The sequence below is a fragment of the Gobius niger genome (assembly GCF_951799975.1).
Source record: "Gobius niger genome assembly, chromosome: 4".
NCBI lineage: Eukaryota > Metazoa > Chordata > Actinopteri > Gobiiformes > Gobiidae > Gobius > Gobius niger.
The window spans coordinates 3,514,571-3,538,904 of NC_136855.1; the positions used below are offsets into that span (position 1 = coordinate 3,514,571).

The 24,334-nt window shown below is 46.2% G+C and overlaps 3 protein-coding genes across 3 annotated transcripts in view; 2 read left to right on the forward strand and 1 right to left on the reverse strand.

The window, feature by feature from the left end:
- The window catches only part of tmem208 (transmembrane protein 208), a 381,758-nt gene that overhangs the window by 123,573 nt on the left and 233,851 nt on the right, over positions 1 to 24,334 (reverse strand). The gene's annotated exons all lie outside the window — the stretch shown is intronic.
- Positions 1 to 24,334, forward strand: part of htatip2 (HIV-1 Tat interactive protein 2) — an 82,626-nt gene that overhangs the window by 49,362 nt on the left and 8,930 nt on the right. The gene's annotated exons all lie outside the window — the stretch shown is intronic.
- prmt3 (protein arginine methyltransferase 3) overlaps positions 1 to 24,334 on the forward strand; it is a 101,413-nt gene that overhangs the window by 33,649 nt on the left and 43,430 nt on the right. The window contains exons 11-12 of the mRNA XM_079555113.1: positions 9,133 to 9,211; positions 21,774 to 21,961. Of these exons, the coding sequence (XP_079411239.1) occupies positions 9,133 to 9,211; positions 21,774 to 21,961 (267 nt within the window). The remainder of the gene's footprint in view (positions 1 to 9,132; positions 9,212 to 21,773; positions 21,962 to 24,334) is intronic.

Below are 24,334 nucleotides of genomic sequence, written 5' to 3' on the forward strand. Positions count from 1 at the left end.
TTAGAGGCAGTTTAGGTGAACAGGTCTGAGCTCATTCTACACATTAGGACATTGTTGGAACATGTATGGGGAGGAAAATACATAATTTTAACATTTTTAAACTCTGTAAAGTACCTTTAAGGGATGCACCAATACCACTTTTTGTAAAACCGATACGAGTATTTTCATTTGAGTACCTGCCGATACCAAATACCGATACGGGTACATTTCCTTTAACAAATGCTTTTTCACGGTGCTGTAGTTGTCATAACCTCGACTCTTCCTGGGGTCCTTTATGCAATTCGCTTATAAACTTAAAAGAAGATAATTATAATAGATTTAGAGCTGACAAAATGCACTACTGCTACTAATTATTTAATGAATGAACTTAATGAATTTAATGAATTAATGAACAAATTCATATCCATCAGATATATACAGTATATATCTTAAAAGAGGCTTTGATGACAGCAGGTCTGTTCATAGTTATAGATGTGAACATCACAGATTTACAGACGGCCTCAGTTCTGTGTCTGGGACCATGAGAAGTTTTCAAATGACTATCTTTAAAATAAGAATGTATTTGTTCATGAAGATTTGAAAGTAAAGTGATTGGTCAGCTATTTGTCTCAGAACAAATAGTGTCTTGCCCAAGGACACACCAACAGTCTGCCAATGACGGTTTCAGGCTCAGGTTTAGGAAAGATTTACTGAATACTTGAGAGACAAAAATCCTGCCTGTGTGTGGACCAAAAAGTTGTTGTTGATGTTCGATTACGGAAATAGCTGCCAACTATTTCAAATATCAGTGTGTTGTTTGAGTCATATGATGAAGCACAGATGTTAGCAACATGACGCTGTGTCGTAGGGTTTGAACGACTACTGATTTTTAAAAGTCGAATTATTTGTCAAAATAGTTCACAGTGGAGAAAAAAAAGCCTCATTTACATCGAGCACATTAAGTCGACATCCAAATGTACCCAGGCTCACAGCAGCTTATTTTCTGAGTTAGTATACAATATACACTGTAACAATACAGTTAACAGTTATTATGCAAACTGTATTTCAGTGACATAAATGTAAAAAATTATATATATGTATATATGTCAATGAAACTCATGGATGGTTTTGTGTCTCAGGGCTCTTTGAATCACTGACATCAATCTCAGACGCCTGTGATGATTAGTTTTCAGGTTAAGCCCATTTAAGTGAAAAACTTCTGAAAAGGACGCTCCACATTATTAAGAAGACCATCATTTTCAAGCAATATGGGAAAGAAAAAGGATATCTCTGCTAGTGAAAAGCGTGAAATTGTTGAATGCCTTCGACTATGTTTCATGAAAGACCTAGCATAATCATCGTTCTGTTAAGAGATGTGTGGCTGATTCAGAGCACACACAGGGTTGTGCAGATAAAGCTCCCTGAAGGTGTGAAAATGACCTCTGATATGTGGAGTTTGTGACAGACCACTTTCTTCTATGGTACAAAAAGAACTGTGCTTTCCCTAACAAAATCATCTCCATGCATGACTACGCACCATGTCATGCTGTACGTATTTCTGAGCCACTGCAGCCGTTTCTGCTCGTCAGCTTCAATGAACAGTCTAGGGGAGGCCGGATAGAAGGTTTATGCACAACTGCAGCCTCTGGAGGGTCCTACACCTTGATGTTCGGGAGACTCCAGAGGCACCAGCAGCTTCAAATACCTGTTTGCTGTTTTGTAGCAGCTGTTCTATTAATTTGATGTATTAGTCGAAGGCATTCAACTATTTCACGCTTTTTATCAGCAGAGAAATCCTTTTTCTTTCCCTTATTGCTTGAAAATGGTGGTCTGCTTAATAATGTGGAACGTCCTTTTTCAGACACAATACCATCCATGAGTTTCATATATATATATATATATATATATATATACTAGCTGAGACCCGGCCTTCGGCCGGGCCTCGCTAGTCTCCACATTTGATATTCTGAGATTATGAGTGATTACAAAGAAATGTCCAACCCGTCACACAGTTCAGCTGTAGACCAGTGGTTCCCAACCCATTCCAAAAACTATGGCCACTACAAATGAGTAAAAGAATGAAGGCAAAAAACAATTTCAAACAAACTGCAATTGGAGTGGTTGATGCACCCGTACTCCTTTCTTATAAACTACGACAATATTTTCGCTAAACTCGGGGAACAGGATTCAAGAGACAGTGGAATAATTATGGATAAATATTAGGGGTTCAGCTTTAACGGTTTGGTTCACGGTGCAGGACCCGTGTTTTGGTGAATCACGGTAGTGAACAATCTAAAAAATAATAAGTTGGTTTTGAACTGAAATAGCCTAATGATCGTTATTAGACAGTATTTATAACCTTACAATAAAATTGTCAATGCGTTCAGAGCTGCTTTAGAATAAAATGTACCTCTGGGCTCACAATACGTGAAAGCAAAATAGAAAACAAATGGTACAGCAGCAAAGAAAAAAAAAAAGAAAAAAAACTATGCAGTGCAGGCCATGCGCTCGTTAAGTTGTAGTTTCATTTTCGCTTTTACTCACACGGAGGATAAATCAGTCGGAGCAGCGCGTTTGATTAGAGGCTCGTGTTAGAGCAGGTTTTGGGCACGCACGCACACGCACACACATACACACACGCCCACACACGCACACGTCGCCCTGTTTGGATGCGCGCGCACACATACATACACACACGCACAAACACACACACGCGCGCACACACACATCGCCCTGTTTGGATGCGCGCACACGCACGGCAGTCAGATCTCGTGCACTCGCGTTTTTGTGACAGCGGGTTGTCCTCGGACAGCAGCACCACCAACCACGCACACACTCAGTACTGTCGCCAGGCTTCCTGGTGTTCCCAAACGGTCTCCCATCCCAGTCCTAACCAGGCCCTTCCCTGCTTAGCATCCGAGGAACGGTCTCCCATCCCAGTTCTAACCAGGCACTTCCCTGCTTAGCTTCAAAGTCGGTATGGGAAATAAACATGGCGGCGCCCAGGCGGCGGCCATTGAGATTGCGTTTTCTATAATAGATATATATATATATATATATATATATTTCCCTTTATGACACTGAAGTACAATTGGCATAATAATTGTTAACGCAGTGTAGTGGATTATTTATATTTCCAAAGTTTTAACTCACATTTTTATGCTCAATGCTACGTGCGCCTCAAGAAACATTGCGTCGATCTGTGTCCTCTCCCTTTTCTCTGTTCTAAAATGCTGAGATGTTAAAAAGGTTTTCCTGTCGCCTAAACTCTGTTTCCACTCGTTCCCTGCTCTCTCTCGTGTGTCTTCGTTGGCGGATTTTGGCGAGTGTTAGTGGGTGTTGTGTTATTAGAAATGGTTGTCATGGTAAATTGTTTTATGCTAATGCTGAACATGCAGAGTTGAGTTCTCATCACAGTGTCTTCAGCTCAGTGACGTTCAGGACAGCTGCGGATTTGAAAGTGAGTGATCAGTCGTTTGTAAATTCTAAAGAGACATTGAGTGTCTTAAAGTGGATGTTATAGCACGGTTCTGTTGTCATCAAAATGGTCTGGAGTAGCTTTTCACTTCATTCATGCAGTGTTGTGTGCAGTCCTGTTCATTTTATCACATTGAGTTGTCATGTACATGAAATGTGCTATGCTTGAACTTGAACTATTTTGGCGCAGACTCTGGATTCTGTCATATTTTGAACTGGAGCAGCCTAGTTAATGTCACTTTTAAATGTATGGTTTTATTTTGCGACACACTCGTTACTGCAACTAGTACATGATGTACCTGAGGACAAAGAGGGATTTGGGATTGTTTTTGAATAAACAAGGGGAGTAATAATGCACCATGCCACTGCGCCCCGCAGTGCTGAAATCTGACAGTATGCATCGTACTAAAGTGACAGCGCTAGTTTTAGTCTGTATTTTTTTTTTATGTGTTTTTTTGTAACGTTACATCCAAACACATAAATCTTTGTAAAGGACGACCAGACTGCGGTGAGTGACCAAACAAAGGCGAAAGATCCTGGTCATAATCCGCCTCAAAAGCTCTGTTTCCAAAAAAAGTCAAAGCAGAATGTCATCCAGGAACAGCCCAAACACAAGCCTCAGATCAAACATATTTTAGCTCCGTCTAGAGCCAAGCCAAAAACGCCAAGCACACATTTTATCATTATGCAGCTTTGAATAGTTAGTTGTTATTTTGTATAGCGCTTTTCAAATGACACATGTCACCAAACTTCACACAATTTACACAGTGGTGTCAAACGCATTTTGGTTCGCGGCCCCAAATTCAGCTCTCACAGCGGGTCGCGGACCAATACAATAGAGAAAATGTTTCCAATAAAAGAATAATTATAATCCGTGATTTGGTCAAAGCCCCAACTTGACTGTAGCTTCATTAATAACAACAGCTTACAGTTGTATTGCACTTTACTGTGACTGTGTCACAAGTTGTGTCACAAGTTCCTCAAAGTACTGCATAGTCATTATTCATTCACTCTGCACTTGGTGGTGGTAAGCTGTTTTTGAAACCACAGCCGTCCTGGGGCAGACTGTCTATTTACGACGTAGCTATATAATGTGTTGTTCATATCCTGAGCTCACATTATGTCAGTGCCCTCTGCTGGACACGTGTGGAACACTTTCCTTTTTTTTTTATTTAAAGTGCCCCCTAGTGGCTAGAATGAGCATTCTGGTTATTCTTTAAAGATTCATAACTCCGCACAGGAATGGGCTAGAGACATCTCGTGGGTCGGATCAGGCACGTATGTTTGACACCCCTGGTCTAGAGGAAATTTTAGATACAGACTAATAATGAGCATTTAGGTAGTCTTATTTCAAAACCACCTTATTATTTATATCACACTTGCACTGTGATGCACTGATCCATGAGAGAACAGAAACATTATACCCCTAGAATAAACTAGTTATTGGTGGAAAAAATCTTTTAAAATTGAAATGTCTCCTTGTTTTTTGGGTTTGAAGCTCAATTAATCATATGATATGATATTGAAAAACATTCCAAATGTTGTTGAGTCCAAGACTGTAAAGTGTGGAGTCTGTAGGAGCTTCTAAAGTACTGGAGATGTGTTCCAAGTTTTCACCTGCAGCACATTCTCCTCAGTGTAATCCGAGCGATGATGGGGCCGTTGTCCCGTCGTCAGCGTCTCATAATTAAACTTGTGTCTGAGCTGAACATGCGCCGTCCGTGTCCCAGCTGCACACAGCCCTGGGTCAAACGTCTCCGAGTCTCCGCGTGAGGTGAGCCAGCGTCCCGTGAAATTGGCCCCAAATTAACACCCGCCGATGGGTTTGAAGTGCGAGGGCGAGGCTGACCGAGCGAGAGTTTATAGCGTCATGATTTTGCTCATTAGGAGCGCACAGACTTTCTAATCATTACTTTGACTGTAGTCTCGCAAACTGATCGCAGATGGAGCGGGGGCCTGTGTGGTACGGCTGGACCTATCCTCATGAAACAAACACAAAGCCCAGCGTCTTCTCTCTCAGCGCAGATGAACTAAGGTCACATGACTGTCTCATAAAGGCGTTCGAAAGTGGAGACAATATTCAGAATGATGAGAAGACGAATGTGGCAGGTTTTTGAATCCGATCATTTCCAAATAATAATGCAGTGATCACATGATGTTCTGGAAAGTCGTCAATACAACTTATTCATGATAAGAAAAAAAAAATACAAAAAAGATGCAACCAAAGACTGTCAGTAATTGGAAAACATAAAGGACTTTGTGTTTCAGCACCTCTTCTGTTAATGCTGTGCCAAAGCATCATCCAGCCTGTGTTACTGAGCTGCTCTCCTCGCTTCATGACCACGCTCGCACTCAAGACCGGAACGTGTTCACCAAAATAACCACCGTAGCAGCCAAAATCATCGGTCTGCCCACTCCCAACCTCACTCAGTTCAACACTAAGGCCAAAACACGCATTGCACGTGCAGATGCAGGTCACTCAGACGCAACAGAGCATGATGTGAAAACAGCCATCACCACACATAACCAGTCGTCATTAACACTCCCACAGCGACATTTCTGCCTGTACTATTGTGAAATCGAATTTGGGGACAGTAAACCAAACTATCTTGGCTAAAAGTCCGATAGGATGTGTTACGTTTTAGAACTTTATGAACAATCTCCGTTGGAAAAGAGGCCAGCGTAGCTCTTTGACATTTCTGTTTGAACGTTCATACATTTTATAATAATAATCTTTTTTTTGTGAGGTTTCAGGTTCAAACTTCAATATGGGTTCAAACTTCAATAGGTTCACATTAATTCCATGCATTATAACATTTGAAATAGTGCCTCAAATATGAACTAATCTTCATATAAACCATCTTGTCATGTTCAAACTTCAATACCATAGACGTTTTTTGGTTGAGGCTCCAAAGGTTCTCAATAGGGTTGAAGTCAGGGGAGGAGGGGGTCCACATCATGAGTTTCTCTCCTATGCCCATAGCAGCCAGTGATACAGAGGTATTCTTTACAGCAGGACATGGTGCGTTTTCATGCATGAAGAGGATTTTGTTCGGGAAAGCATGGCTCTTCTTTTTGTAGCATAGAAGACAGTGGTCAGTCAGAAACTCCACATATAAAAGGTCATTTTCACATCTTCAGGGAGCCTAAAAGCGCCTAAAGGGGCCGACCAGCTCTCTCCTCATGATTTTGGTCCAAAACATGACTCCGCCACCTCCTTGTTGACGTCGCAGTTGGGACATTGTGGCCATTCACCAACCATCCACTACTCCATTGATCTGACCATCCAGGGTTACACGGCACTCATCAGTGAACAAGACTGAAGAGTTTCTGCTAGGTTTTCTGGATGCGTAACCATGGAGATGGTTCCATCAGCAGAGATAAGCTCCTGGTTTAAACCCAGAGACGCTGAAGCGGGTTGAATGCAGAGGACAGAGCTCTCAGAGACCGACTGTTTGTGTTGTGCTCAAACTATCAAAATGGCTTCTTCTTTGTATGGATTTGCAGAGTTCAATTTATTCCAGAGCTGTAATTAGTTTGCTTGTTGTCCGTATCAGCTTCATCATCCTGAATCACACCTTCACGTCATGATGGTGTTAAATCTGCCGTTTGTAAAAGTCTCATTAGTTTGAGCGATGGTCCGTCGGCCATCGGCAGCCTCTCTCTGCTCTGTCCTAAAATAATCTCTACATATCGCGCTCACCTGTCCTTGTCCCGCAGAGGAAAATAAAAATGCATTTATAAAGCACGGCCCGGACCTCAGAGTTATCCTTCAGGGAAATATCGATGTCCGAGCGTCATCTGTGCCGGCGAGATAAGGCGACGCAACAAAACAGCCGTGAAATAAAAGCCAGCGCTTTATTACCAGAGCCGAGTTTAAGCTTTGGTTTGGGAAAGAGGCACTTTCTGGAGTAAATCTGTTGTTTCAAAGCTCAGGACTGATTCATCTGTATTAATCCACCCAGTAACTTGATACTTTTTCTTTGTTGTTAAAGAGTGGAATGAAAACAGCCCTAAAGTTTAGCCCCTTTATCTGCACATGCGCCCTGTGTATATTTCTCCTGTCTTTAGCCGCTGCTGTCTCCTACAAAGGAAATGACCATATTTGGATTACAGCGTCATCTCGGTCACAGCCTTTCGTGTTACACGTGGATACCAAACATGTCAGTATTTGTGAATGAATAAGTGTGCGTGGGAAAGACCAGGGAGCCACACAGACATGTTGGAGTTACTTCCACGCTCCAGGATTTTGGCTGTCAGCGAGAAACAATCACTCGTGGTGTGGAAAGTCTTACGTTGTACAGTGAAACAGGGACAAATGTTTAAGTAAAACCGTTGCACGACCAAAGACGAGCTGCAACCGACATCAGGCAGGGTCTGATATTTTGTAGCTCTTGGCGCAGAGTGAGAATCCTCTCGAAGATCTTTTTGTTTTATTTGAAAAGGAGGGACAATACATATTAATGACCATTTTCAGAAATGTAAATGTCAGATTATAGCCTTAGGCTAATTAACTTGTTGCACAATGTGGCCATGCTAGTTCCTCTGAGCTGAATTTGTAGGGTTAGGGTTAGGGCTGCAGATTGGCAGCCTCACAGAAGCACTAACCACTAGGCCATCAGCTGGACATCCTTCACTTATCTCTGAAGGAAACGCCTGGACGTGTGGCAGACCCAATCCCCCGCTCTAATGGAATAATCCGAGAGGAACGGGGGTCAGGCGGAGGTCGCCTGCACTGGGGCCTGCGCCGGTGGCTTGTGGGCAACGCCACTCGTCAGGGCCTGTCCTGGAGCAGGGGATTGTGGGTAACAGCCCTCAGTCTGTGTCGGGCTGAGGTCAAAGTCAGCCTCGTCGCGTCACATTACGTACATTTTTTTTTTTAGATTTAATCAATAGCGGATGGAGATTTGTAAATATTCTGTAACTGTACGAAAGACTAAGAATAAAACTTTGTAGTTTTCAACACATTGAACTTAAAGGGACTTAAAGAGTTTAAAAATGTTAAAATTAAGTATTTTCCTCCCCCTTCATGTTTCAACAACAGAATCAGCCCAGTCCTGTTCACCACAACTATCTCTAAAATCCTGCACTGTCACTCAAAAAGGTGTTAATTTGGATTCCAAAGTGCCGTCTTGCACAAGCTTAATATAGAAGCTGCAGCTACACGTATGACCTGAGGTGGCAGTAGTGAGTATAAAATGGCTAACTTGCATCTAGTCCCTTTAACAGTTATGTGGTTAAATGGAGGGTTAAAGGAGCAAATTGTAAAAATTGTCTTTTCTCTTTTAACGTTTAAGTCAAAATTAGACGGAGCAGTATTTCACTTCATTCACACAGATGTGACTAATTCTGTTCACCTCGGCTTGTTCTGCTGCTGAAGCTCCGTCTGTACTTCCTGGACTTTTTTAAAGCCCGGAATCCATCGCCCACCCGTGTGTGCGCTCAGTGCGTTCATCACCGCGCCATGGGCTTGTTAGCTGCTGTTAGCTGAGAGTGCATATTTTTATATAATGTATGTAACGTGTCATTCCTGCTGCTTCCTGTAGAAGGCGCTCCAGGCTAATTCAGAATCCTGACCAGCCCAGTGTCTCACTCCTTACTGTCTGTTCTTTACAGAGACGTTGGATCCCGGTGTAAATGCTCAGATCCTGTAAAACATTGTGTGTTCTGTTTCAGGGCTATTTCCTCCTGTTCGAGTCCATGTTGGACTCTGTGCTCTACGCCAGAGACATGTACCTCGCCGACGGAGGCTCAGGTGGGACACTTTTTATTTTTTCATAAAGAACACTGCTGCACTGGAAGGATTTTTTCTGCACTCTCCGATTATAATCCCCAGTTCTACATCGCGTTCCAAATTATTTAGCAAATTGTATTTCAGTGTCATAAAGGTAAAAAAAATAATCAGTCTCAGACGTCTGCACTGGGGTCCCCCAGGGCGCCGTCCTCTGACCGTTTCTCTTCACCTTCTACACATCGGACTTCACACACAAAACGGACAGCTGTCACAAACTGGAGTACCGGTTGTTCTTGAGGCAAAAAGAACAAGAAGAAAGTTCATCTGAGCTCTGACATTTAATTCTCCACAAGACGTGTTGCTGCTGAACTGCCACGCCCCCTTTTTCAGCAGCCAAAGCAAACAAGAAATGACAGAAATAAAACAAGCTATTTGAGTTCAAACTGTTTATGTATTATTTTTTTTGAAGATTGACTTGATGTTTAGCCACATCTCCTGCTGGTTTATTATGTTAGAAAACAGTAACGTTAAAAGCTTACCTCCGTTTCACTCGGTAGAATCATGTTGGTTGACGTCTGTGTAGCTCAGTACAGGCGTTTTCCATCCAAGAACCTTCACTGAACATGTACAATAGTTGGATGGGTCCACGTCCTTTATGGGAAATGTTTAATGGTCTCTATTCATACTTTACAGTCCTTTTCCACTTACATCAGACTTAAAGTACTTTAGATCAAGGATCCACTCGCCCTCACACTCTCATGCACACAATGGAGGCAAGGCGGTGAAGTGTCTTGCCCAAGGACGACCCCAGTAACGCATGTGTTGTTGCTCTTAATATAAAAAAAAAACATCTCAAGATATCATTCTTTTTAAATTTCCATATTTATATCCAAACATTTGATGAGCCTTGTCCATAAACATTTGATATTCAGCCCCAGTTCACTCTGATGTGTGGAGTTGGACCCGAGGCCTGATGCTCTTAATGGCGTCTCTGCGGGAGTCGCTCTGACCAGAGGCGCCGGCCCTGGACTAATCTCTACAACTATTAAAACTATTACCGACCGTTACAGATGAAGAACACATTATCATCCGCTCTGAATCTACAAGTCTAACTGAAGTATCTTTGCTTTTCTGTCAGTCCCTGCAGGATTTTACATTATCGCCGTTCATTATCTAAATGGAATCAAGTGCAGTTTTTGTATGTGATTCTCAACTCCATTTTACTCTGAAAGGTTAAAGACGGCTTTGCTTTGTCAATTCATCCACATGAAATTTAGAAGACAGTTTTAGGGCCCAAATCTGAGAATGCAGCAAGATTAAACAGTTTGTGAATGACTCTGCTGCTGATCCATATTGCACGTGCTTTGGTGGCCCCACAGCGCCTCGCACAGGCCTGGCAGATGAATCGCAGCCTTTTCACAGAACTGAGTCAATCCATGTGGACGCAGGCATTTACTGAGCGGGCTCCGTGCTTACGAAGAAAGTTTCTGAAATTATAAGCATATAAGTCTTTGTGAGTAACCGAACGTCTCAACTAATTTATAAATTAGTATTCCATTTGGCCTCATGTGAAATACTGTAGTTGACTTTGGAAGGTCTAAAGTGGTATGATATAGGCCCTTATAAAGAATTATTCCTTTCAAACCCATGGTCCAATTTGAATGAAATCTCAAATTATTTATGCAACAATTACAAAAATGTTTGTACTAAAAGAAAGAAACCTAAGCCACAGGAAGAAAAAAAGCTGTAGATCCCGAGTTGTGGGGCCTGGCAGCAAAGAAGAAAGTAAAGATCTGAAAGACAATTGTCAGAAATTGTCAGAACTGGGACTCAAACCACATCACGGCCTTAACCACCATGCCAGGAGGCCAAATGCAGCCCTCCAGCATAGTAAAGCAAATGCCTGTTAAAGCACTTTCTACAATGTGAAAAAGACTGTCTACTCCTTTAAAAGGTCTTAGCGGAACATCCATGTAGGTCCTATAGGACTTACACTTGCATTTGGAGAAAGTGGTGCTGTACGTCGGACGTTCTGACCTTGGTGACGATGAAGAGGAGTTACAGAAACGTGCGATGGCATTCAGTGTGAGAGCGTGAGCACCGCCCCCTGCCCCATGAGCGCTCCACTGACCACAACCTTCTGCCCGTCAGAGCACGCCATAACCACGGTGAAATACAGCACGGCGCGGGTCAGTGATCCTCCTGATGTTCACCCTGACACTGGACTGATGTCGCTCCAACCCAACGACAGATGACCACTCTGCTACAGGAGGACGACCACTCTGCTACAGGAGGACGACCACTCTGCTACAGGAGGACGACCACTCTGCTACAGGAGGACGACCACTCTGCTACAGGAGGATGACCACTCTGCTACAGGAGGATGACCACTCTGCTACAGGAGGATGACCACTCTGCTACAGGAGGATGACCACTCTGCTACAGGAGGATGATCACTCTGCTACAGGAGGATGACCACTCTGTTACAGGAGGATGACCACTCTGCTACAGGAGGATGACCACTCTGTTACAGGAGGATGACCACTCTGCTACAGGAGGATGACCACTCTGTTACAGGAGGATGATCACTCTGCTACAGGAGGATGACCACTCTGTTACAGGAGGATGACCACTCTGTTACAGGAGGAAGACCACTCTGCTACAAGAGGACGACCACTCTGCTACAGGAGGACGACCACTCTGCTACAGGAGGATGACCACTCTGTTACAGGAGGATGACCACTCTGTTACAGGAGGATGACCACTCTGTTACAGGAGGATAACCACTCTGCTACAGCAGGATGACCGCTCTGCTACAGGAGGATGACCGCTCTGCTACAGGAGGACGACCACTCTGTTACAGGAGGACGACCACTCTGTTACAGGAGGATGACCACTCTGTTACAGGAGGATGACCACTCTGTTACAGGAGGATAACCACTCTGCTACAGCAGGATGACCGCTCTGCTACAGGAGGATGACCGCTCTGCTACAGGAGGACGACCACTCTGTTACAGGAGGACGACCACTCTGCTACAGGAGGATGACCACTCAGCTACAGTACTGGCTCTTTCTTTAAAGCCAAGAGGATTGATTTGCTATAGTAATAATCATTTGTTTTTTAATTAAAGTGATAATTATTAATTGTGGATCTGTAGTGAATCCATCATCACTGGTACATGTTTCCCTCAGAGGCGCTCAGTCAGAGCAGTAGCAGTTTTGCGCAGACTGTGGTGGTGCAGTAAACTCATACCACGTTTGCAGCACTAGAAACACACACAGTTCCTACTAGTAAATCAGGGGTAACACGGCCACAGAATAGCACATCCTACTGAGTCCCTGAGAGAGAACAAGAAATCCAGGGTCTCAGCGCGCAGTGACCGGGCAGAGACCCGCTTTTAGCTCGCTTATTTCAACAGAGTATGTGCAGAAGTGACGCTGGCAAAAAAAAAATGTCTTACTTTTTTCCATGTTTGTTGTTTGGACTGGTGTTACACTGTTTATTGTCCCACGGAAAACTTAATCTTAAAACTAGGCAATAATCCAGTGTTTTCCAGTTTTCTCATGCACATGGCTCATTATGCAGGACTGTGGAAAAAAGCCACTGATGACGCTGCGGCATCCGTCAAACGTAGAATCGCTGCGCATTCCTTTAATTTCATAAACCGTGTAGACATTACGATCTCAGTGTAAATGAGGCGTCTGTGCTACACTTTTGCTCGATGTCTTCCCAAACAAACACTTCTTTTCAAAAGACATTTGGTTCTGTCCCCAAAGGGATTTGCTTCAGATTTGAGAATATGACCTGGATCTGCTTTTAACACTGCAGGAGACGGGCCTTCACACACAGTCATGTGGCCTGCCAATGTTATTTCTCTTGGGTTCCGGAGCATTTATTTGCTGAACTGCAAGATACTTTTTACGATACAGCTTCTTTTTTTCCAACTGTAATTAGACTGCTGATGCCCTAGCTGCACAGCAGAAGGTCCCGGGTTCAATCCCTGGCCTCCGGGTACTCCGGTTTCCCCTACCACTAACATCATGTACAATAGGCTATGAGAGTGAGTGGTGGGTGGTGGTCAGAGGGCCAATGGTGCAGATTGGTAGCTTCGCTTCTGTAAGTCTATCCCAATGTCCAGCACTCACACATATATAGTATTTATGCTCTTGTACATGAACTTCATACTGGAGAGTTGTTGTTGAAAGACCACTAAGCAATGAGATCATCTCACCTTCCTGAGTCATAGTGAAAGTTTAAGTAACAACCTGTTCCAGGAAAACACTGTTTCTGCGGCTTTTCTATAGTGTTGCACCCCTCCCCACTAGTGCAGGTGAAGTGGTTATAGCTGTAAATGTGGACCGTCTTTTTCACCTGCGGAAATCCGTCCATATCTTTGAGAATACGGTGGCCCTGGCATCCCTGGATGAGAGCGGTTAACCACTCGGTACTGTGCAGTAGGCTGTACGGGTTAACCGCTCGGTACTGTACAATAGGCTGAGGGGTTAACCACTCAGTACTGTACAGTAGGCTGAGGGGTTAACCACTCTGTACTGTACAGTCGGCTGAGGGGTTAACCGCTCGGCACTGTACAGTCGGCTGAGGGGTTAACCGCTCGGTACTGTACAGTAGGCTGAGGGGTTAACCGCTCGGTACTGTACAGTAGGCTGAGGGGTTAACCACTCGGTACTGTACAGTAGGCTGAGGGGTTAACCGCTCGGTACTGTACAGTAGGCTGAGGGGTTAACCACTCTGTACTGTACAGTAGGCTGAGGGGTTAACCGCTCGGTACTGTACAGTAGGCTGAGGGGTTAACCGCTCGGTACTGTACAGTAGGCTGAGGGGTTAACCACTCTGTACTGTACAGTCGGCTGAGGGATTAACCGCTCGGTACTGTGCAGTAGGCTGAGGGGTTAACCGCTCGGTACTGTACAATAGGCTGAGGGGTTAACCACTCGGTACTGTGCAGTAGGCTGAGGGGTTAACCACTCGGTACTGTACAGTAGGCTGAGGGGTTAACCACTCGGTACTGTGCAGTAGGCTGAGGGGTTAACCACTCGGTACTGTACAGTAGGCTGAGGGGTTAACCACTCGGTACTGTACAATAGGCTGAGGGGTTAACCACTCGGTACTGTGCAGTAGGCTGAGGGGTTAACCACTCGGTACTGTACAATAGGCTGAGGGGTTAACCACTCGGTACTGTACAGTAGGCTGAGGGGTTAACCACTCGGTACTGTGCAGTAGGCTGTACGGGTTAACCACTCGGTACTGTACAGTAGGCTGAGGGGTTAACCACTCGGTACTGTGCAGTAGGCTGAGGGGTTAACCACTCGGTACTGTGCAGTAGGCTGAGGGGTTAACCGCTCGGTACTGTACAGTAGGCTGTAGGGGTTAACCACTCGGTACTGTGCAGTAGGCTGAGGGGGTTAACCACTCGGTACTGTGCAGTAGGCTGAGGGGTTAACCACTCGGTACTGTGCAGTAGGCTGAGGGGTTAACCACTCGGTACTGTACAGTAGGCTGAGGGGTTAACCACTCGGTACTGTGCAGTAGGCTGAGGGGTTAACCACTCGGTACTGTGCAGTAGGCTGAGGGGTTAACCACTCGGTACTGTACAGTAGGCTGAGGGGGTTAACCACTCGGTACTGTACAGTAGGCTGAGGGGTTAACCACTCGGTACTGTGCAGTAGGCTGAGGGGGTTAACCACTCGGTACTGTACAGTAGGCTGAGGGGTTAACCACTCGGTACTGTGCAGTAGGCTGTACGGGTTAACCACTCGGCACTGTACAGTAGGCTGTAGGGGTTAACCGCTCGGTACTGTACAGTAGGCTGAGGGGTTAACCGCTCTGTACTGTACAGTAGGCTGAGGGGTTAACCACTCGGTACTGTACAGTAGGCTGAGGGGTTAACCACTCTGTACTGTACAGTAGGCTGAGGGGTTAACCGCTCTGTACTGTACAGTAGGCTGAGGGGTTAACCGCTCGGTACTGTACAGTAGGCTGAGGGGTTAACCGCTCTGTACTGTACAGTCGGCTGAGGGGTTAACCACTCAGTACTGTACAGTAGGCTGAGGGGTTAACCGCTCGGTACTGTACAGTAGGCTGAGGGGTTAACCGCTCGGTACTGTACAGTAGGCTGAGGGGTTAACCGCTCGGTACTGTACAGTAGGCTGAGGGGTTAACCACTCGGTACTGTACAATAGGCTGAGGGGTTAACCACTCGGTACTGTGCAGTAGGCTGAGGGGTTAACCACTCGGTACTGTACAATAGGCTGAGGGGTTAACCACTCGGTACTGTACAGTAGGCTGAGGGGTTAACCACTCGGTACTGTGCAGTAGGCTGTACGGGTTAACCACTCGGTACTGTACAGTAGGCTGAGGGGTTAACCACTCGGTACTGTGCAGTAGGCTGAGGGGTTAACCACTCGGTACTGTACAGTAGGCTGAGGGGGTTAACCACTCGGTACTGTACAGTAGGCTGAGGGGTTAACCACTCGGTACTGTGCAGTAGGCTGAGGGGGTTAACCACTCGGTACTGTACAGTAGGCTGAGGGGTTAACCACTCGGTACTGTGCAGTAGGCTGTACGGGTTAACCACTCGGCACTGTACAGTAGGCTGTAGGGGTTAACCGCTCGGTACTGTACAGTAGGCTGAGGGGTTAACCGCTCTGTACTGTACAGTAGGCTGAGGGGTTAACCGCTCTGTACTGTACAGTAGGCTGAGGGGTTAACCACTCGGTACTGTACAGTAGGCTGAGGGGTTAACCGCTCTGTACTGTGCAGTAGGCTGAGGGGGTTAACCACTCGGTACTGTACAGTAGGCTGAGGGGTTAACCACTCGGTACTGTGCAGTAGGCTGTACGGGTTAACCACTCGGCACTGTACAGTAGGCTGTAGGGGTTAACCGCTCGGTACTGTACAGTAGGCTGAGGGGTTAACCGCTCTGTACTGTACAGTAGGCTGAGGGGTTAACCGCTCTGTACTGTACAGTAGGCTGAGGGGTTAACCACTCGGTACTGTACAGTAGGCTGAGGGGTTAACCGCTCTGTACTGTACAGTAGGCTGAGGGGTTAACCACTCGGTACTGTACAGTAGGCTCAGGGGTTAACCGCTCTGTACTGTACAGTAGGCTGAGGGGTTAACCACATGGTACTGTACAGTAGGCTGAGGGGTTAACCGCTCGGTACTGTACAGTAGGCTGTGGGGTTAACCACTCGTACAGTAGGCTGGAGGGGTGAGAGCTAGCCACTCTGTGCTGTACAGTAGGCTGAAGGGTGAGAGCTGACCACTCTGCCCCTGTGGTGTACAGTAGGCTGGAGGAGTGAGGGCTGACCACTCTGCCACTCTGGTGTACAGTAGGCTGGAGGGGTGAGGGCTGACCACTCTGCCGCTCTGGTGTACAGTAGGCTGGAGGAGTGAGGGCTGACCACTCTGCCGCTCTGGTGTACAGTAGGCTGGAGGAGTGAGGGCTGACCACTCTGCCGCTCTGGTGTACAGTAGGCTGGAGGAGTGAGGGCTGACCACTCTGCCGCTCTGGTGTACAGTAGGCTGGAGGGGTGAGAGCTGACCACTCTGCCCCTGTGGTGTACAGTAGGCTGGAGGGGTGAGGGCTGACCACTCTGCCGCTCTGGTGTACAGTAGGCTGGAGGGGTGAGGGCTGACCACTCTGCCGCTCTGGTGTACAGTAGGCTGAGGCTAACCACTCTGCCGATGGGGGGCTCTGTGCTGACTGTGCTGACTCCAGATTCATGGCTTTGACATCTGTGTCCTTCCCACCTCGCTGCCCCGTGTCGTTTATCAGGCGCCCCCTCCGTTTTACTGTCGCCCGTCGGCCCGCTGCGCCTGTGAGCGAGAGGAGTGGGGGATCGAGGAGGACGGGGGGAAGCGGAGGACAGGGGGGAGGGAGTGTTAAAGGATGGACCTAATGTGCTGCAGAGAACGAGTGCTGCTGCTGTGGTAATGCAGTTTAAACACACCGCAGCACGAGCACAGTGGACATAAGTCAGAGAGGGGGAGGACGAGGGGGAGTCAAGTGGAGCCACAAACCCAGCAACGATAGAATTTTGCGTATTTATCCTGGCGCAGCCCGGAGCGGGTCGCACTGACGGCGCTGTGGGGCCAAGTCTGTTAAATTGACTCCATCAGGAACACGAGAGCTACAGCAGAGGCCAAATCCGAGCGTTGATGACACGGCCGAGTGCTTTTGGAAAACAATCAGCCGCCATTCCCCCCACAAACGGCTTTATTTAGCGTTAAGCATCAAGATCGAGTTCACAACGCACATTTCAAACATGTCCAGGTGCATTGCTGTCTGAGCGAAGGCGTCTCTTTGCGATTTTCGGTCTGACTGTCATTAATGGAACCTGACACAGCAGCTATGGGCCAGTGGCGGGCCCAGCAGGACCTTATCCCTGGTGAACTGAGGGATATTGGTAGTTAACGCTCCAGTAAGCAGTTATTGGATTTTCATCAGTAGGTGGCAGTCGTGAAACTTCCGTGTTGCTGTACAAGTCTGTGTTTTTTTGCTCGCATTCAGAACCTGTGTCCTCTGCCCCCCGCCCCTAACTCCACATTTACAGCGCTGCACTATAGTAGACTATAGCCACTGATTCTGTTGATGATTCAAACACAGCTCACGACTTTCTTCTTTCCACGGGTTATAACGTGATCTGTGGTGAGGAGAAAGTCGTGAGCTGTGTCCGACTCTCCAACAGAGTGAGCGACTGCATCTGCTATCAGTTACTAAACTTTTGTAATAATGGATTTGTGCAATAAACACTGACGAAATATCCATAGACTGTTCATAAATACAGTATTAACCATAATTTGACACAAATTAAGAAACTCATTGGATTATTGCCTTTTTTGCCCGAGGGGGCACTATCAATTATTTGGCAGGTCAAGCTAATGGTCAGAGCTAGCGTTAGCCCCCATAACCATATCAATGTTTTTTTAAACGTAATTAAAACTGCTGTTTAGGGCTGGTTGCCGTTAAACAGTACCTTCTTGGTACCGACCGAAAAGCTCCGGTAGGGGGTGGTATCGAAAACTGTTATTTCAGTGCCAATTTTTTTGTACTTTTTCTCACCAGACATCAATAAGTCTAAAAAAGCAACCTCAACTCATGAGCAGTTTTAGGGCAAATGCAGATGTTTTCTTAAAATGAAGCATATGAACTTACTGAAGGAGCAGTAACTCTACTTTGAACTCCTCAAAACAAATTTTAGCCACTTGTACCCACGATCTCGTCCTTCGGTCATTACCCAGATCTCATGACCATAGATGAGGGTGGGAGCGTAGATTGATGTGTAAATCGAGAGCTTCGCCCCCAACTCAGCTCCCTCTTTGCCACAAACGTCCAATACAGCGACCGCATCTCACGCTCCATCCGTCCCTCACTCATGGACAAGACCCCGAGGTACTTGAACTCCTCCACTTGAGGCAAGGACTCCCCACCGACCTGAAGAGGGGATACAACCTTTTTCCGGTGGAGAACCATGACCTCGAATTTGGATGTGCTGATCCCCATCCCGGCCGCTACACACTCGGCTGCAAACCGCCCCAGAGCAGCTGAAGGTCCTGATTTGATGAAGCCAACAGAGCAACATCGTCTACAAACAGCGGAGATGAGATCCTGAGGCTCCCAAACAGGACACCCTCCGGCCACTGGCTGCGCCTGGAAATTTTGACCATGAAGGCAATGAACAGAACCGGTGACAAAGGGCAGCCCTGGCGGAGACCAACACGCACCGGGAACAGGTCTGACTTACTGCCGGCAATGCGAACCAAGCTCCTGCTGCGGTCATACAGGGAACGGACAGCCCTTAGCAGAGGGCCCCGGACCCCATACTCCCTGGAGCACCCCCCACTGGGCACCACGAGGGACACGGTCGAACGCTTTCTCCAGATCCACAAAACACATGTGGACTGGTTGGGCGAACTCCCACGAACCCTCGAGCACCCGATGAAGGGTATAGAGCTCCAGTGTCCAGTGAAAACCGCATTGTTCCTCCTGCATCTAAGGTTTGACTATCGGTCGAATCCTCCTCTCCAGCACTCTGGAGTAGACCTTACCGGGGAGGCTGAGGAGTGTGATCCCTCTGTAATTGGAGCACACCCACCGATACCCCTTCGTAACACTCCCCACTCGCACTGTAAACAGTGCTCGTGAAGCACTGCTTTCCCTTCCTGAGGCGCCGGATGGTTTGCCAGAATCTCTTCGAGGCTGACCGATAGTCCTCCTCCATGGCTTCTCCAAACTCCTCCCAGACCCGAGTTTTTGCCTCTGACCGCCCGAGCTGCGGCACGCTTGGCCTCAGCTGCCTCCGGAGTCCCACAAGTCAACAAGGCCAGGTAGGACTCCTTCTTCAGCTTGACGGCATCCATTACTTCCGGGGACCACCACCGGGTTCGGGGATTGCCGCTGCGACAGGCACCAGAGACCTTCCAGCCTCAACTGCAAGCAGCTGCATCGACAATGGAGGAGGAGAACAGAGTCCACTTGGACTACATGTCCCCAGCCTCCCTCGGAATCTGGGTGAAGCTCTTCCGGAGGTGGGAGTTGAAGACCCCACTGACAGAGGGATCCGCCAGACGTTCCCAAAAGACCCCCATTCAGATTATCCTCTAACAGTTAAAGGTTTGAAAATTATGCTGACTGTCATTTGAGTTGACAATTAGCATAATTAGCATTAGCATAATTATTTGGCACGCGGTGTAGTTTCTAACTAATGTCATTAATGTGTATAATCACTGTCATTTTAAGAATCCAATCATGTTTTTGCCACAAATAACAGAAAACGGACTAGTTTTATTTCCCCTATGCACAGTACATACAAACACATGCAAACATGACAGTGACCAGTCAAAGAAGAAGAAGAACTTTATTGATATAGTAGATGGCAGTCGCGCATGGTCCCAGCCCCAGCACCATACACACACACTGGGACTCGCTGAAGTCACGCAGAGGCTCCTCACTGGTTCGTTCACTCGCACACGGCTTCTCAAAACACTGGAGAAACTTGCTAAAGGCTGGTGGATTACACTGATATTCTTTGTTCTTTGGCGACTCTTTGCTCTTTTAAGTCTGACAAGCAGCAGTAAATGTGTTCAGTATTTCTGATAGTAATACATGTTATACCTAACACCTAGAGTTTACATCACCAGCCACCACTGAATATAACATAAAGCCAGCGTGGTTAGAGATATTATACTTTTTTCAGTGTTGTCACAGGAATAAACTGTATTTTTAGTAACAATAAAAGTATTTGGAACCAGGATTTTTATTGGTTTTTCAAACGCGTAAAGTCTCATTGGTTTCCGTGCATTATTGCATTTTCTGGAGTCTCTCCTAGCCTCTAGGGGGTGGTATCGCAGCAATGTCAGCCCCCCACCATGTGGACCAAAGGGAAGTGTTTTCCTCGCCTATTGGCAGACACACAGCGCTAAAGTCCATGATTATTAGCTCGCGGGAGGTTTTTGCCTTCTGTACATGTTTTTAGTGATGTTTTTGGACAGCCCAGTATCACAGCAGAAGCTCCTCACAGGTCTGTAACAATATGGCAGAGACAAACAATTGTGGTGTCCAAATAGTCAGCAGTGAGATGAATAATTGAGATGAATATGGAAAAAAAGAGTTTAATTTAGCACCATAGTTTGCCCGCTGTTGTCAACTGTACCGGGCTGTAGTCGTATCGAGGCCAGCGCTGATGGGCGTGTCTCTCCATCAGATGGATGCTGTGGTCTCCGCCCTCTTTCTCACAGCGCTGCGTTTCTGTCATTAAATCCAAATTAAAGTCATATTAAAGCCATGTCAGCCACATTATGGCGCAATGATGAGACACAAAAAGAACCCGTCGCATGATAACAGGGATAAATGTGTTTAAAGTCTGTGAGGTCTGTGGAGGAGGATCCACATGGACAATATTTATACATATTCACGTTTCATTTATGAGGATTTACTGCTGCACAGTTTAAGGCTAAGCTCATTTACTATAAAATGAGCATCTTTTGCCTCATAGCAAGAAGGTCGGGCTGTGTAGGACCTGGGTAAGACCTCCCTGTGCCGGCGAAGGTTTTTATTACCACTAAAAACATGTACATTAATGTCCTCCCTGGGGCCAGGATGAATGAGAGTGTTGTTTGTGATGGAAAGGGGCTTCATCCATAGTTGTTAACATGCACTATCGAGACCGAATAAACGTAGACAGAAATGAGTACTGCGTACTCGTCTTCCAGTACCTTTGGGTTAAACCCGTCAGGAGCAGCGAACCAGATCCTTGCCAGGATCCTGGTCAGAAGTTCCGCCAAGGGCCTAACTTTGGATTGAAAGTTGATGGGGACAGTCACTAAAGTTGTGGGGTTTTTTCTACATTTGATACAATGATTCAAGTCAGGACCTTTGGCAAGAGGGTGGAGACTGTCCCCTGGCTCAAAGTCCAGAGCCTCTCGATTATTGACCTGGGGAATGAGTGGAGATTTACCATTTACCCAGCTCCTCAGTAAAGATTCCACAAGACGAGAGTTGAACCTAGGACCTTTGCTTTGTGTACAGACGTAACATTCCTCACGCTTGTCTCTCCACAGTGTTCCCAGACCTGTGCACCATAAGCATGGCCGCCATCGCCGACCCGCTCAAACACGGCGAGCACGTCGCATTCTGGGAAAGCGTGTACGGGTTCGACATGTCAGTGATGAAGGCGGCGGTCATTCCCGAGGCGGCGGTGGAGGTGGTGTCTGCGGAAACGCTCATCTCTGAACCAGCGGTCATCAAGGTAACAGTAACTCCCTTTGGCGTCTCGGGGGGCTATCTGACTTCCCTCTCCCCAGACACTTCTGCAGGGGATTCACACGATTGTCGGATTCCAATCCACAGCTCCAGTCCGTTTGGATTTTTTCCCAGAATGCATTTCTGCTTTGTTCAACGCTTGTACAAAAAATAACAAAGTAAAATCAACGAATGAGGTTAGCTGCTAGTCCAGTGTTGTAAAAACCCGGTTTATTCCAATAGACCAGTGAGCATCGTGGCCCGATTCGAAAGTCAAGCAGGGTCGGGCTCCAGAAATAAGAATATTCAATTTAAAATTTCATATAATTTAACAAATACCAAAGACTATAGACTAAATACACTCCCCCAGGGCCTGCTGTGTCTTTCAAGTTTATATTACCGTCAGGGACCGTGAAAGCTTTAGTCTAGTTGTGTCTTAGTCACATGTCTGAATTAAAGTTGTCTGTGACTTAAGTTCTGTGGATATTTCCTGATAAGTGGTTCATTACTTCTTTTTAAGTCTGACAAGCAGCATTAATTTGTTAAGTATATCTGACAATTAAACATATTTACCCAATAGCCCCACCTAGAGTTTACATCACCAGCCACCACTGATTATAGTAAATGTGTGGTATGACATAATAAGCATGTAACCACATAAGATGTAAATGCAGATGAATATGAATAATACCATGAGATTTAAATGGACTTTGAAAAGGTGTTTTAGCGGACATGCTAAGTGCAAATACATCTGAATTTAAAGCTAGCATCAAAATTCAAATCCCACAGGCCTCCCCTTGATGGGAACACCTCCCATTAACCATTGGGGGGCTCTCAAACAGATGCCAGCGGAGCAGCAGTTCTACTCCAAGCACCTCCTGGCTGAACTCTCGTCCCTGGCTCTAAGGGAGCGCCCAGCCCTCATTTCAGACACTTGTGCCGGGACAAACGTTTGACTCGACACCAGGCGCAGGCGACGACCAGCGATAAATCCGTGTTGTTTTTAGATTTGTTCAGTTCATGTGAAGCAGCTGGTGACGGTCGAACAGGAACATGAGTCTGGTTCCTCTGGGTAAAAGAAGACGCAGATGTCCCCAAACTGAACAGCCCTCTCTCCCCTGCTCTCCCCCCTCTCTCTGAAGTGGCTGTTAGCCGGTGATAGTGCTCCGTCTGACAGATAGCTCCAGTCCTTCTGCTGAGACTTCATTAGCTCCAGAGACACTCACTCACCTCCACACATGGCCGCGGGACTCTGCTTTAGTTTATGTGTCCTCTGCATTTGACCCGTCCCTCGCCGTCTCGGGTTCTCTGGAGTACAGAGAACATGCAAGCACAAATCAATAAGGCTTCCTAGGTCTCGAAGTTCACACCAGTGAAAAATATACAATTATCCATGTGAAACTGGCTGCAAAGGATGGACAAAGGATGACGTTGCTTGACATATTTTTTCTGCAAATCTTTGGCTGAATAAGGCTGCACAATTAACCTTTACTGCATTAATATCCAGGTTTGAGCTGCTGCAGTTACCTATCCGCCTTGCCACCTCTACCGTTTCAGTGAAAGACATTTTCGTTTGTTTGCTCTGCAGGCGCTGTAAACAAACTCCACTGCTATTCTACTGTTCTCTATTCTCTCTATTCTGATGATCATTTCATAGAGGAGCTAGAATCATTGTATCAAAGCTGGGTCTAATTGAAACGTCTTTACAGCAGGTTTTTAAAATAAATATGAGGTGGATTTTCATAAAACGTGCAGTGTTTTGCAGCTTGTGATTCAGAGAATGCTTTTCTGGAGCTGGAGAGGGAGAAAGAGTGTATCCAAGAATCCAGAATCTGATATCAAGCTGAAATAAAATAAACGAGTACTGTGATGTTCAGCTGCAGTTTTAGAAGTACTATACGCAGCTCAATGCTCATTTGCATGAAAGATAAAATATAAGTTTTTCTGTAGATAAAATATTCAAATTGCAGTCGTGCAGCCCTGTTCGCAAATTTCCTGTTATGTCCCGATCTGCTGTTGAATATTGAAATGACTCCTCTGTTTGTAAATCTAAAGTAATGAAATGTCATTTAAAGCTCCCCGTCCTGCCTGGCTCTGATGTAATGGGATGTGAGTGGCGTAATCGATCGCTTCTCGCTCCTCGTCTGTGCCGCGTTCTGATCCGACCCACTCCCTCTCATCTGCAATTAAACATGTTCAATTTAAACACATGGGCCCGCGATGCGTTCAGGACACGCGGGGAACTTGCACCTCTCTGTGTCACATTGTAAACTCGAACGGACACGACACAGTCAACGTGGTTTTACATTTAAATGAGGAAAACACGGCTGAACACCAAAGACCAGTGCGTCTATGCATTCAAAGCCTGGTGTGTTGTAGG